This window comes from Eptesicus fuscus, chromosome 12 (assembly GCF_027574615.1).
Source record: "Eptesicus fuscus isolate TK198812 chromosome 12, DD_ASM_mEF_20220401, whole genome shotgun sequence".
NCBI classification, from domain to species: Eukaryota; Metazoa; Chordata; class Mammalia; order Chiroptera; family Vespertilionidae; genus Eptesicus; species Eptesicus fuscus.
Genome location: NC_072484.1, coordinates 39,983,950 through 39,998,461, shown reverse-complemented (window position 1 = coordinate 39,998,461; position 14,512 = coordinate 39,983,950). Strand labels below are relative to the sequence as shown.

At 46.3% G+C, this 14,512-nt stretch overlaps 1 protein-coding gene across 2 annotated transcripts in view; it reads right to left on the bottom strand.

Moving 5' to 3' along the window:
* The window catches only part of WDR7 (WD repeat domain 7), a 304,621-nt gene that overhangs the window by 77,435 nt on the left and 212,674 nt on the right, over positions 1–14,512 (bottom strand). For both annotated transcript variants that reach the window (XM_054723656.1, XM_054723657.1), the window contains one exon: positions 995–1,112. In XM_054723656.1, coding sequence (XP_054579631.1) covers positions 995–1,112 — 118 coding nt within the window. The remainder of the gene's footprint in view (positions 1–994; positions 1,113–14,512) is intronic.

Genomic DNA, 14,512 nt, shown 5'->3' with positions numbered 1-14,512 from the left:
TTTATTTTAGCTATGAATTCAAAGTCTCACTGCCTCTTATAAACCTATACAGCCTGCTTAGGAACTCCCCTCCTCCCTTCTAGCTGCCTTCATGTCACAAATATTTGCTGCGTGCCTCTTCAGGATGGTTCCGGGGCAGACACAGGCCCAATAAGTTTCAGGTTATCAGAGCAGACTCAGAAGTGTTTATTTAGTATTTTAAAAATTTATCACAGCTGAAGGAAAAACAACTCAGACAGGGCCCAGACCCCACAAACACGGAGTCTGCACGTTACTCAGGCTGAAAGGAACAGACCTTTAAAACACTTAGGAGCCATCATCCTTTCCTGCCCTTCCCACTGCTGCGGCCTATCGGAAGGTCCTATAATTGGCCCATTGTTCCTCACTAGTTCCTCAGTTAGATGTGGGCAATTAGTTGGAACACTAAGAATGTGGGAATCAATTGGTATTCAAGTCTTTATTTGTGACATGCAATAGGAAAAACAATTAGCAAGTTTATGGCTTACATTTTTGTTTACAGTTGGAGAGCCAATGTGAAATAAGAAGTTTGGTTTTGATTACAGGTAAATATACTTGAAAAATATAAAGACCTTTAATATACAGGGTGGGCAAAAGTAAGTTTACAGTTGTTCATATGGAAAATAATACAATAATTAATAAATAATAATTTAAGAATAAACAGTGTGTTCCATGTACTCTCAACTGTAAAACTTTTGTCCCGCCTTGTATTTTATTTCGAAAAAACCTGCTCTATCAGATTGAAAAATTATTGTTAAATATTTCCAAGTGATTAAGTTCTAGAACAGAAATTAATAGAAAAGCACAGAGTAATGACTGGGCCAGTGTGGAATTTGGTGTGCCCACAGATACAGGTGCATTCATTGCAGGACAAAATTATCAACTTGCATTATTCTAGAACGAACTGGCAGGATGATTTGTGGATATGGACCCTCAGCTCACAATGCGAGTACAGAGCCCTGAAGTTCCCACTCACCTCTTTGGCTATGGTGGTGATGAAGGCGGGTGGTCTGGCAGTGGCAATGAGGGAGAGGGCGTGCCTGGCTGAGCGGGCGGAGTCAGCTGCTGGGCTCAGAGGCAGCCCCATTGTGATGCTAAACAGGGAGCAGAAAAAAAGGAAAAAAGAAAAGAAGCATTAGAAATATAGACTGAAAAGATTAGACACAGCTTATAATGTCAGTTCAAGGTCAATGGGAGCACTCAAACAGTTAGAACATAATGGACTTGCAACAATGAGCAGTGATTAGGAGTCAGGGTGTTCTGGCATCAAATACAAAATCGAATAATTAACCGTGAAGATTGAAAACAGTATGTGCATCTGTCCAAAGTGTTACAAACCCCTTGTTAACAAATTATCAAGAACTAGTACTGAATACATATCACAAAGCTCAGAATAAGGCAAGAACAAACATTTTGCGTAAATTTTCCATTTCTTTCCTTAAAAAAGTTAAAGGTAATTTTGTTTATGAGGCCACATTAAAAGGCTATATTTAAGGTCACAGCAAAATTCACTCCTGTCCATGAAATTATCACAAGAACTGAGAATGACAAGATTATTTTTAGCTTGTATATTATTTGTAGTTTAAAATATCCTTAGTACTGCTAGTTTAATCCCACACTTAATACTTTTAAAACCAATCCACCACTAATCAGTATGCTTTGCCAATATTTAATTCATATTAATAAAAAATTATAGTAACTGATACTTGGTCTGGCATTATCCAGGCTATACATAAGAATATGTACATGATAAAATAAACCTTTTGGAATTGTGAGAATGTACTGGTAGGAGAGTGATGCATTTCTATTCTTTTGCCATCCCTAAAACATACAAATGATATTACTGTTTCAAAGCTTCTTTTATATAGAGTACTGTGAAAAGTATAGACTTTTAATTAAAATGCAGCATGTGATCCACACGTTAACTGTATACAAGGTGTATTTTGTTATTCAGTAAGAGACCTAATGATAGTTTGTCTCTCTAGTTAAATACTTTTTATATTAAACTAGAGGCCCGGTGCACGAAATTGTGCACGGGGCAGGGGCAGGGGGAAGGCTTAGCCCAGCCTGCACCCTCTCGCAATCTGGGACCCATCGGGGGACATCCCTCTCGCAATCCAGGACCGCTGACTTCTAACCACTCACCTGCCTGCCTGCCTGATCGCCCCTAACCACTCTGCCTCCCTGCCTGATCACTCAACCACTCATCTGCCTGCCTGATTGCTCCTAACTGCTCGCCTGCCTGATTGCCCCTAACCGCCTCTGCCTTGGCCCCCGCCACAGGGGCTTCGTCCGGAAGGACATCTAGAATGACGTCCGGAAGGTCGTTCAGTCTAATTAGCATATTACACTTTTATTATTATAGATATCCACATGAAGATATAAGAAGATCTGACCTGCTCTAATTCAAGAAGTCTGTGTGCTGCATGTGTAAACAGTATTAGATTTACTAAAAATTCTCAAAAAGTCTATCAGTATTTCTGTAATTGCTCTAAGAATCATTTTGAGTTTTAGTTGAAAGATGCATTATGTAGGCATTTTTGTCTTTGTTAAAAGAAAGTAAATTGATCATAGAAAATTCTGCTTATAATTTCTTTGTGACTGTTATGCTGCTTCAATCTTTGAGAGTATAACTGTCAAAGCAGGAACTCACAGGAGAGAGGATGGAGAGCCTCCCTTCGATGTTTACCACTAAAAAGAAAGATGTGAGCTGAAAGGAGAACACCCATATTGAACAATCAACAGGAGGAATGCATTGGGGGGCACGTCCCCCCATGGAAGATCCTGATGCCTGCAGTCCCCTCAGGGGCTGGAAAGATGCTCAGCAGGAGAGCCAGGTGGGGTAGCTTAGCGAGTTTCTTCTCTGAATTAAACTTTAATATTGAGAATTCAGCAAAAGAAATGTTTACTTTATGAGTAGTGCTGGGGCTAGATTGTTTAATAATTATAAAGTTTAGATCATATTTTAAGTCATGTTTTAAGACATTCAAATGCTCATTAAACTGTTCAAATTCCCTATGTTTCCTTTTTTCATCAATGTGAATGAATAGGTGTTGATAATATTGACAGGCTGAGATAAACAAAAATGGTATGTTAATTGAATATTCTGAACAAACCTAAATCACGTTTCATAAGATCAATAAAAATCATAGAATATTGGAGTTGGAAACGATCCCTTAGCAGCATCCCTGCCGAGCAGTGAGCCAGGGAAAAGGAGTGCCTGTCTCCCGGGCAGCCCATCCCACATCAGGAAGATGGATACAGAGGAAAGAAACTGGGCCTGGAACCCAAGGTCTAGGTTTGAAGTCAGGCTTCTGATGCTATTATTACATCTTGTATCTGCCCCCAAACAGCCCTACAAAGTGAGGGATATCAGTATGTCATGGAGAAATCAGGTCCAGAGAAGTTCTGTGAAGAGCCAGGGCAGTAGTGAATGTCTTTCAGAAGAGCTGACCTTTGGAGAAGTAAAGGGGGGAGGGGCTTATTATATTACAGTTCACTGAATTGATGATTGGTAACATGACTCACTCAGTGGCTTTGGGTGAATGGCTAGACTGCACCCCTGAGAGAGGTTTCTGGTGGTGTGCGGCAACACCGGCACTGCAGCTGTTTATTCCGTATCAATGGTGGTTGGAATAAAGATACCGGGTGCCAGGTTATCCACTGGTGTGCTTATAAAGTTGTCAGTGGGAGCAACTGTATTAAATACCAGGATTGGGATTCAACAAGTCCTCAGGAAGATCAAATTCAACTACATGAAGAAGTCCTGACCAGCTTTACAGGTGGGGCAGAGGTGCCACTGCCCACCGAGCTTAGGCAACAGACCTCGGGCTGAATTTGAACCTGGGTATCTATGTTACTGAGGTGGCTGCCTACAGAGCCAGGTTGTATCAAGGAAAATGCAGTGATAGCGAAGGTGGTACTCCTGCTGAACTCCGTGGCTCTGGGTGCCTGTCTGCCCTCCTCATGGCTGTACTGCTCCCTGAGGTGCTAAGAGATGGGGTCCGGATCTGCAGGACAAGCGTCATAACAGGTGACCTCTCGGAGGTGGAAACCAGAGTTCTAGTCACATAAACAGGATCCCAGCAAACTCACCACCCACATCTAAGTCCTCTCTTCCACACCTTCTCCTCCTTGTATGGAGAAGGAACATTTAGTGGAAGCAGGGAAGGGGCTAGGGTGGAGGGGAGAGAGAAAGAATGAGAATGAATGAATATGCATATGTGTGTGTATACACCTAAGGGTGGGAGTGATCAGCTGATAGACTTTCAAGGCTCATGATACAGTGACAAGTGGATATTTCCCCTGTCTTAGTGCTGTGCCCTGTGGCCACCTTAGTCTGAATAAGCACAGTGTCTGTAAAATGGGGATACAAGGTTGATGAGAAGATTTAATGAGCTCCAAGATGCAAAAACATGGAGCCCTCATCTGACCGATATTACACATACAGCAGATGTTTCTTCTGACCAAGGTGCCTCCACAACCAAAAACAAAGCAAAAAGAAAATGAGATCAATGAACAGCAGGCCATGGGCTTCAAGTTAAAGGCCTAGTCACACCGCACAGCTTCCTCCATCTCAGCAAATGATCTCCCGAATTTGAGGGACTGACCAACTTCTTCTCAGAAGAGAAGTGGTTAAGTTTGGTGATGAGTGGTGGGGTCGAGAAGAGAAGCTATACAAAAATGGGGGTCCTAGCCGGTTTGGCTCAGTGGATAGAGCGTCGGCCTGAGGACTGAAGGGTCCTGGGTTTGATTCCATTCAAGGGCACATGCCCGGGTTGCGGGCTCGATCCCCAGTAGAAGGGTGACGGAGGCAGCCAATCAATGATTCTCTCTCATCATTAATGTTTCTATCTCTCTCTCTCCCTCTCTCCTTTCCTTTCTGTAATCAATAAAAATCCTATATAATAAAAGGCTAATATACAAATCGACCAAACAGAATGACCTGTCACTATGATGTGCACTGACGACCAGGGGGCAGACGCTCAATGCAGGAGCCGCCCCCTAGTGGTCAGTGCGCTCCCACAGTGGGAGCGCTGCTTAGACAGAAGCTGGGCTCATAGCTGGCGAGAGCAGTGGTGGTGGCGGGAGCCTCTGCAGCAGCACTAAGGATGTCTGACTGATAGCTTAGGCCCACTCCCCCTTGGAGTAGTCAAAAATCCCCCAAGGGCTCCTGAACTTCGAGAGGGTGCAGGCTAGGCTGAGGGACCCTCCCTCCCCCACCCGAGTGCACGAATCGCATGCACCAGGCCTCTAGTACATTTTTTTTTATTTTATTTTATTTTTTTTATTTATTTATTTATTTATTTTTATTGTTTAAAATATTGCATATAGTAGTACATATATCTCCTTTTTTCCCCCATTGACCTACCCCCAGCCTCCCAGAACCCCTGTCGCATGCCCTCATCCCCCCCGACCCATAGTGTCTTGTGTCCATTGCTTGTGCTTATATGCATGCATACAAGTCCTTTGGTGGATTTATTTTTCCCCCTCCCAAACACTCCCCAGCCTTCCTGCTTTAATTTTTTTTTTTTTTAATTTCTTTATTGATTAAGGTGTCACATATTTGTCCTCATCCCCCCATTCCCATCCCACCCCTCTCCCCACGCATGCCCCAATCCCCTGTTGAACTTAACCGTTGGATAGGCTTATATGCATGCATACAGGTCCTTTGGGTTGAACTCTCCCCCTCCCCCCACCCTCCCCCTACCCTCCCGTATCCTCCCTCTGAGGCCCGATAGTCCGATCGATGCCTCCTTGCTTCTGGTTCTGTTCTTGTTCCTCAGTCTATGTTGTTCATCATTTCCTCTAGATGAACGAGATTAAATGTCACTAGATATATACTAATAAGAACTGAATGTGAGACGAGCAATAATATTTATGCTGACAGGCAAATGAATCAATCTGTAGCGAGCTTCCCCCTGGACCAACAGTTCTTTTGAGACCCAATTTCGATGTCCAGTAGTTCCTTATGTGTACATGTCAGCACTGACCCCTCAGCTCTGGATGGTGGACAAATGGTGGTAATGGAGGTCTGACTCCCTCTGGTTTGGTCTCGGCCGATCCCAGGGGCACGGCGTAACCTGGACTAAGGGGCACGTGGCCTCACCCATACCCAAGGGGCGCGTGGTCTCACCCGGGCCTGGGACCCAGCCTCACCCGGATGGATCCAGGGGCGCACGGCCTCACCCGGACCCAGGATCTGGCTTCACCCGTACCCAAGGACACTTGGCCTCTCCCAGACCCAGGGGCACGTGGCCTCACCCGGGCTTAGTTGCACAAGGCCTCACCTGGATCCAGGGACACATGGTCTCTCCCGGACCCAGGGACGCTTGGCCTCTCCCAGACCCAGGGCCACTTGGGCTCACCTGGGCCTAGGTGTACGAGGCCTCATCCGGATCCAGGGACGCATGGTCTCACCCGGACCCAGGGACGCTTGGCCTCTCCCCTACCCAGGGCCACTTGGGCTCACCCGGGCCTAGGTTCACGAGGCCTCACTCGGATCCAGGGACACATGGTCACACCCAGACCCAGGAACGTTTGGCCACTCCCAGACCCAGGGCCACTTGGGCTCACCCGGGCCTAGGTGCACGAGGCCTCACCCAGATCCAGGGACACATGGTCTCACCCGGACCCAGGGACGCTTGGCCTCTCCCAGACCCAGGGCCACTTGGGCTCACCCGGGCCTAGGTGCACGAGGCCTCACCCGGATCCTGGGACACATGGTCTCACCCGGACCCAGGGATGCTTGGCCTCTCCCAGACCCAGGGCCACTTGGGCTCACCCGGGCCTAGGTGCACGAGGCCTCACCCGGATCCAGGGACACATGGTCTCACCCGGACCCAGGGACGCTTGGCCTCTCCCAGACCCAGGGCCACTTGGGCTCACCCGGGCCTAGGTGCACAAGGCCTCACCCGGATCCAGGGACACATGGTCTCACCCGGACCCAGGGACGCTTGGCCTCTCCCAGACCCAGGGCCACTTGGGCTCACCCGGGCCTAGGTGCACGAGGCCTCACCCGGATCCAGGGACACATGGTCTCACCCGGACCCAGGGACGCTTGGCCTCTCCCCGACCCAGGGCCACTTGGGCTCACCCGGGCCTAGGTGCACGAGGCCTCACCCAGATCCTGGGACACATGGTCTCACCCGGACCCAGGGACGCTTGGCCTCTCCCAGACCCAGGGCCACGTGGGCTCACCCGGGCCTAGGTGCACGAGGCCTCACCCGGATCCAGGGACACATGGTCTCACCCGGACCCAGGGACGCTTGGCCTCTCCCAGACCCAGGGCCACTTGGGCTCACCCGGGCCTAGGTGCACGAGGCCTCACCCGGATCAAGGGACACATGGTCTCACCCGGACCCAGGGACGCTTGGCCTCTCCCAGACCCAGGGCCACTTGGGCTCACCCGGGCCTAGGTGCACGAGGCCTCATCCGGATCCAGGGACGCATGGTCTCGCCCGGACCCAGGGACGCTTGGCCTCTCCCAGACCCAGGGGCACGTGGCCTCACCCGGGCCTAGGTGCATGAGGCCTCACCCGGATCCAGGGACACATGGTCTCACCCGGACCCAGGGACGCTTGGCCTCTCCCAGACCCAGGGCCACTTGGGCTCACCCGGGCCTAGGTGCACGCAGCCTCACCCGGATCCAGGGACACATGGTCTCGCCTGGACCCAGGGGTGTGTGGGCTCTCCCAGACCCAGGGGCGCTTGGCCTCGCCCGGGCACGGGGTCCAGCGTCATCCGGGTCCAGGGGCACTTGGCCTCACCCGGACCCGGAGTCCGGCCTCACCTGGACCCAGGGGCATGTGGCCTCACCTAGACCCAGGGATGTGAGGCCTCACTTATACCCAGAGGCGTGTGACCACACCCGAGTCCAGAGGCGCGCAACCCCGCCCGCACCCGGGTCTCAGCGGGGCCCCGTCTTCCCGATCCCAATTCCTGCCGGTCAATCCCCCCTCAGCAATTCCCCTGGCCATCCTTCCAGAGCTCCAGTATGGCTGCTGCAGAACTCGTCGGGCGGCGGCTCGGCGAAGCTCCGGTGCACCCGGTGCATGGCGGTGGGCCAACATTTTTTTTTTTTTTTTTTTTTAAAGAAAAATGGGAAGGAGGCTAACCAGAAACCTAAAATTATAAGCATTGCCCACTGAGTTCAGTGGAAGCTGGAACAGTTGACACGTAGAGGCATCAATGTGTGTACCTGAGCGATTCCCACCATCAGCATCTGGCAGTCGGGTCACAGGCCTATACAGTGTGGACAGATCTGTGTTCTAGGTCAGAGCTCTGCAGTGACCTTTTGAGCATCCACAGTGTAAAAGCAGGGGGGTTGTGAGTGTGATAACAGAGAGGAATTGCCCAGGCATCGGGGAAGAAGACAATCCTCGTCTCTGTCCTCTGTGGTCCCCATCAATGTGCCACTATCAGGGCAACCTTCAAAATCACCAACTTTATTCCACGGTTAACCTGCTTAAAAACTTCCAGTGGCTCCTGCAGCCTCTAAGATAAATCTTAAACTCCTTGGCCTGCGACTCCAGGCCCTACATAATCTAGTTTCACTAATTCATAACTCAGTCTTTTCAGCACCAGTGCTCCTGAGGCAGGCTAATTTCAAGGTCAGTCCCTAAAATTCTGTTCCTGTTTCTATTGTAGTGTTTTGCCAGTGCTTTACCCCTTCTCCCTTCCCTCCCCTTTGTTCAATTCTCCTGGAGGCCCACATGGTATTCTGCAATTGCTATAGTACTCAATTACCTTCTGTTGAAATATAAACAACCACCAACAACACCCGTTTATTCTGGGCCCTTAGCCCTGACTCCTATCCTGCCAGGCATTATAAATCAGTTTTGTACTGTGAACTCTGTACCCATTGGGACCATACCCTCTAATCCTGTGTCTCCCCCCAACGTGCCTAGTACAGGCCCTGGACGACGTGGCAGCTCAATAGTTCCACACTAAATGAAGTTACCTGGCAGATTCAGCAGAAAAAAATCACTTAAGCCAGTTATTTGACTGAATTGACCAGGCAATGAAGTCAAAGTAATTGATCTGGTAGTCCCAACAGGCACAGTCTAATTCTGCATGTAGTTCTCTTTAAAGTCAAGAGTGCATGGCGTGTGATAAATTCTAACTAACTGAAGAAGGATCATATTATTAGGGGTTTGAAAGTAAAGGGGTGTCTGCCTCATTCTGGAAGCTGCACGTACAAAGAGAACTCACTCTTTTCATGGGATTCTGCTTATCTGGCTGTGATGCATATCATTTGTTATACAGGTTTATAGGTTGGGGCTTCGGTTTCAGTCTTTATTCTAAAAGAATATGATATGACACACTCTCTATTTTCTCAGCATTTCAGTATACACATCCAAAATGAAATACCAGAGATGATAGATATTATAAATAAAAACATGAATAGAAAAATGGCCCACTGTCTGCCCTCATTCCTTACATGACTGCTCATTAATCCTGCCCTGATCCTTATTTCATTGTGGTAAAGCATTTTAAAAGTTACATCTAAGACCACTTCAGTTAAATGTCACCGCCTACAATTGTCAGACTTGCCCATCTGTCAAATAAAGGAATGCTATAAGGGAATATTCAGGGGAAAAAATACTTAATTGAATAGCCCACAAGTCACATTCAACAGTGCTATGGACTAAATACTTGTGTCCCGCTTAAGTTGCATATTGTGAAACCCTAAACCCCACTATGATGGTATTTAGAGATGGGCATTTGGGAGGTAATTGGGGGCAAATGAGGGTGGGGCCCCCATGATGGGATTTGTGCCCTTATAAGACACTGGAGAGCTTGCTGGGTCTCTCTCCCCGGTCACGAGCACAAAGAAGTCACATGAGGACACAGCACAGGGCAGTCACCCAGAAGCTGAGTAGAGGCCTCAGCATGAAACCTGCTTTGCCAGCATCTTGATCTTAGACTTCTAAGCTTCCAGAACTGTGAGAAATAAATTTCTTTTGTTCAAGTCACCAAGTCTATGGTATAATGTTATGGCAACCCACGCTGACTAGGACAAACAATAACAGGGCATTGAAAACACTCCCTATCAAAAACGAACATTAACATTATCTAGAAAATACATACTTAGTTACATAACATCTGGGAATTCAGCTTACCCCTTCCTGGTAAAGAAGATGTGTTAACAATTGTCTTTAATGTAATAAGGAATCTTCAACTTCTCTCTGTCATATTGGACCTTAATTTGATAATTCATACATGACATTAATTTCCTAAACTCAAAGATGGCAATTCCTCCAACACGTGCTTATTTTTCAGACCTACTAGTATGTCCTATATGCTGTATACATTCACCATAAATAAAACTGCTGACATGATTTGGTTTAATGGTTTCCTCAGATTATAAATTTTCTATTAAAAATAAATGTAATCTGAATAGGAAAAACAGTTTAAGCATAGAATTTTAAAGCACCTTAGTGTTTATATGATGTGTTCCGTTCTCTACTCCCAGTTGGCATTTAATAAAGAATTCAGATGCTACCCTCTTTTTCTCCAACTCCATTTTATTTAAAGAGAATCTTTCCAACATATGGTGCTTGTCTGTGTGTTAGCAAAGCACGAGTAGCTTTCAGAGAGTACATGTTTCTACCTTAATGTTTGGCAAACGGAGTATTCCAGAAAAGCAATGGGCTTGTGCACTGACTAAGACCCCTCAGGCGTGGGCGTGTGAGGGGAAGAGATTGGCCCCCTTCAGCAGCCAGGCCAGCCCTGCTCTGCTGCCCCCTTTCAGGGTAAGGCCCTGCAACATGAACTAGGAAAATGGAATCAAAATCACACACCACACCACGTAGCAGTGTAAGTCTAGCCAAAAGCACAAGGATTTTCCTGCTCCTTTATAAAGTAGGATTTTATACTGTTTCTAACACTTTATCAATATTATATTTGTAAGAAATATAATAGTACATTTTTCTATTTTCCCCACAGCTAGCTAGGGGTGACTCAACCTATGCAGCCTCCATTTTGAATTAAACAGTGCACCATGAATGAGCTGCCCCATGATCATTCACTTAAAAAAATCCCTCCCATCTGTCTCTGCCAATGGGTCAGTTGCCATAGAAAGGGTGGCATAATTACACGGTATGGGCACAGCAAAGTGGGAGTCGGGAGACCTAGGTCATTGTCATAGCTCTTAGAGTACCACTGTGGCCTCAGACAAGTTGCTTAATCTCTCTAAACCTTATTTTTAATTAATAGCATATTTGAGGGTACTGGGTAACATGTTGTTGAAGAAGATTTTCATCTCTAAAATTCTATGACATTATTAAAATGTTTATTGCATGTAAACCACTTGATAGTTATGAATAAATGAGAATATTTATTCTTATACATTAGCTATGCAATATTTGGCATAACACATAGCCAAAGCAGCCAAGAGGCTTATCTCATATTTAAATAGGCTTTTAAGTTCTAGAAGGCACGAAATTCTCAATGAAAATAATTTCATTAACTATACCTTAAAAATCTGAAAAGTACACTGAGCTGACCACTCTACATCCTTTTATTAGGTTGCTTTTAATTTACTACTTGATTGGTCTGTAATCCTGTGGGTGTTAGATATTTTGTTGTTTAAGAATAATTTATTCATTTGTAGAGAGAGAGGAAGGGAGAGCAGAGAAACCATTGTGAGAGCACAACATTGATCGGCTGCCTCCTGTATGTCTCCACCCGGGATCGAACCTACAACTTGAGCATGTGCCCTACTGGGAATCGAACCAGCAACTTTTTGGTGCACAGGACAACACCCAACCAACTGAGCCACACCGGCCATGGTGTGGGTATTAGATTTTGAATGCTAGGTGGCACCCTAGCAAGAGCATGGTTTTTAGAGTCAGTGAGACGTGGGTTTGAATCCCAGCATTTTACTGTGGACAAGAGAGAAGACTCATACTTTTCTCATCTGCAAAATGGGGATGAGAATGCCTATTTCTTGAGCTTCCCTCTAGTCAGATGGGAACACCTGTGGGGTGTGCAGCACAAAACTCTCGGGGAGCAAGCATTCAGTAAGAGGGCTGCGTTCCACACCTGTTTCCCTGCATGCTGCTAGGTCTGTGGCAGGTGCTAAATTAAGGAAGAAACTCACTAACGCTCTTTTTATAAAGTAAAAGGTAAAACCAATGTTCCCTTTCACCCTAATTCCATTCCCCAGAAGTAACTAGGAAGGACATCATGCTAGAGTTTAGATAGAAGCATGCCACAGTTTCAGTTCTGCCAGAAATTAGTGGATAAAATTTGTTAGAAGCAACATTTACTTTCACTACTCAGCATCTTCCAGGCACACCTGTGCTGTCCCATCTCTGTCCATTTGCATGTCCTTGTCCTGCCCCCCTCTCCTCATAAGCCACCACATGAAGCTCTTCCGCGCACACTTTCTGATCACCCCGCTGTTCGTCTCTCCTCATGCTCAGACCGTCGGACCCCTTCCTCTCGTCCTCCCTTCATTTCATGCTGTGTCCAGGCGGGTCTTACCTTTCCGGTGAGACTGCAAGTGCCTTAGAGACAGGGTCTTTGTGGTCTGAGACTTTACAACAATGTATACTATCTAACATTGTTCCTCCCACACATTAGCTGCTAGTTAATAAACATAGTTTAAAATTACGCAAAACATTTGAAAACATTAGAAAATAACTGGTGAGATTTTGATTTCAAAAGTGGAAAGTTTGAAGTCACATTTCTAAAATAAAGGCATTGTTAATTCTGGAAAACGCCCTATTCATCTTGAGCCATATACAGTTTTTGCAGACCTCCCGGGGCGTCATCTCTGATAGAGGAGTCCGTATGCAGGAGAGGAAGGAAGAAGGAAACTGCTGTAAGATGCACTCCCCAGACTAGGTAGCAGGCCCCTCCCCCAAACCCCATCCCTCATCGACTCACAAGAATGGGAAGAGGAAAACGCTGCCTGTGCTTTCTTTGTCAATAAACACCAACTAAAATTTTACAAAGCAAAAGCTTCTTAATGAAGCAAACCTGACATTGCTGCCGCGAGCAGGCAGCTGACCACGTACTCATGCCCTTAGTGAGGCAGGTACACGGGGGCGGCAGAGGAGGCTGTGAGCATGAGGTGCACACATAACCCCCCGCACACGCCACCGCTCCCTTCCTCCCCTCTCAGTCCTCCTGCAGCCTGTGCCAAGTGTGTCATGGGTGGAAAAGGCCATTTTCAATCTAAATCTTGTTACAGATTAATAAGCAAACATTTTCTTGCTTATTATGCAATTTATCACGATGAAAATTACATTGAACTCCTCAAGGCTAAATGCTGATGCATTCATTTATTCGGAGCGGTATATAGAGTCATACTAATCTTTGTGACAGAAAAGGATATAATAGCAATGTGTAAATTACTTACCAGAAAACTACAGTATTTGTGTCTGCAGACATACTACATGGAGATGAAACATAAGTGCGTCTTTATGTTTGCTGATAAAAGTTTCATGTAAATGTATTCAAAAGTGAAGTATTAAATACAAAAACCTAAAATAAAGGCCTACCACTTCTCTTCCTAGGCAACAACACAAGGGTGGATACTGTTGAAATTGTATTTAGTTCAGATTTGAAAACAATCGAAAATATTAAGTCAGAGTAAAATTTTAGAGAATCAGACAGTGTTAAAGGCGTCCTAGGTCACCCAGGGAGCTGTGGTCACAGCAGCCAGCACGGGGCTCTTTGGAGGGTGTGCATGGCACCCACAGCTGGGGGAGTGAGGCGGGGGAAAGGCTGGAAACACATTCTGGGGCTTTGCTCAAAGGCCAGCTGCCTCTCACTATGGCCACAAACTCAAGGGCTCATATTTCCTCCTAATCCTTAAAGTCAGTTGAGAACCTTCCAACCTTCAGTATCCATAAACCATGCTGGCTCCTACTATATCGAACTGTTCATTCTAGAAATGGGCAGGACCTGATTTGCTGAACACTAGGACAATGACCCTGCACTACCACCATGCAGGTAGCAATCATTTCATCTTTTAGCTAATACTCTTCTAAGCACTTTGCGAATATAAACTCATTTCATAGCAACCTTCTGAAATGCGTACTTTATTTAGCCCCAAATATAGTTGGAACTGAGATAAGAGATGAAGTAATTTGCTGAAGGGCATACAGCCAGGGAGGCACCCAGGTGAAGTTGGGGAGCATGGAGATAGGAGGATAGGGAGGACAGCTACCTATGTTTGAAATAAATGCCTGCCTCCTACCAATCAACCTTGGGATCTGGGGCTGGGCATGGCCGTTCTGTAGAAAAAGTCAAGCCTTCAAGTCTAGGCTTCACTTGTTTGTCTGGTCCCCACACTCTGAGCCCAGAGCAGGCATCAGAAAGACTACAGTCCAAAGCATGCTGGAACAGAAGAGAACTTGGAGTATGAGAAAGGCAACCAAGAATAAAAGGGCAGAGAACTCGAGGTTTTTGTTAAAGATTAACCATGATAAGAATGAAATTCCAATCATTGAGAAAATCAAAGAGGTGATCACATTTA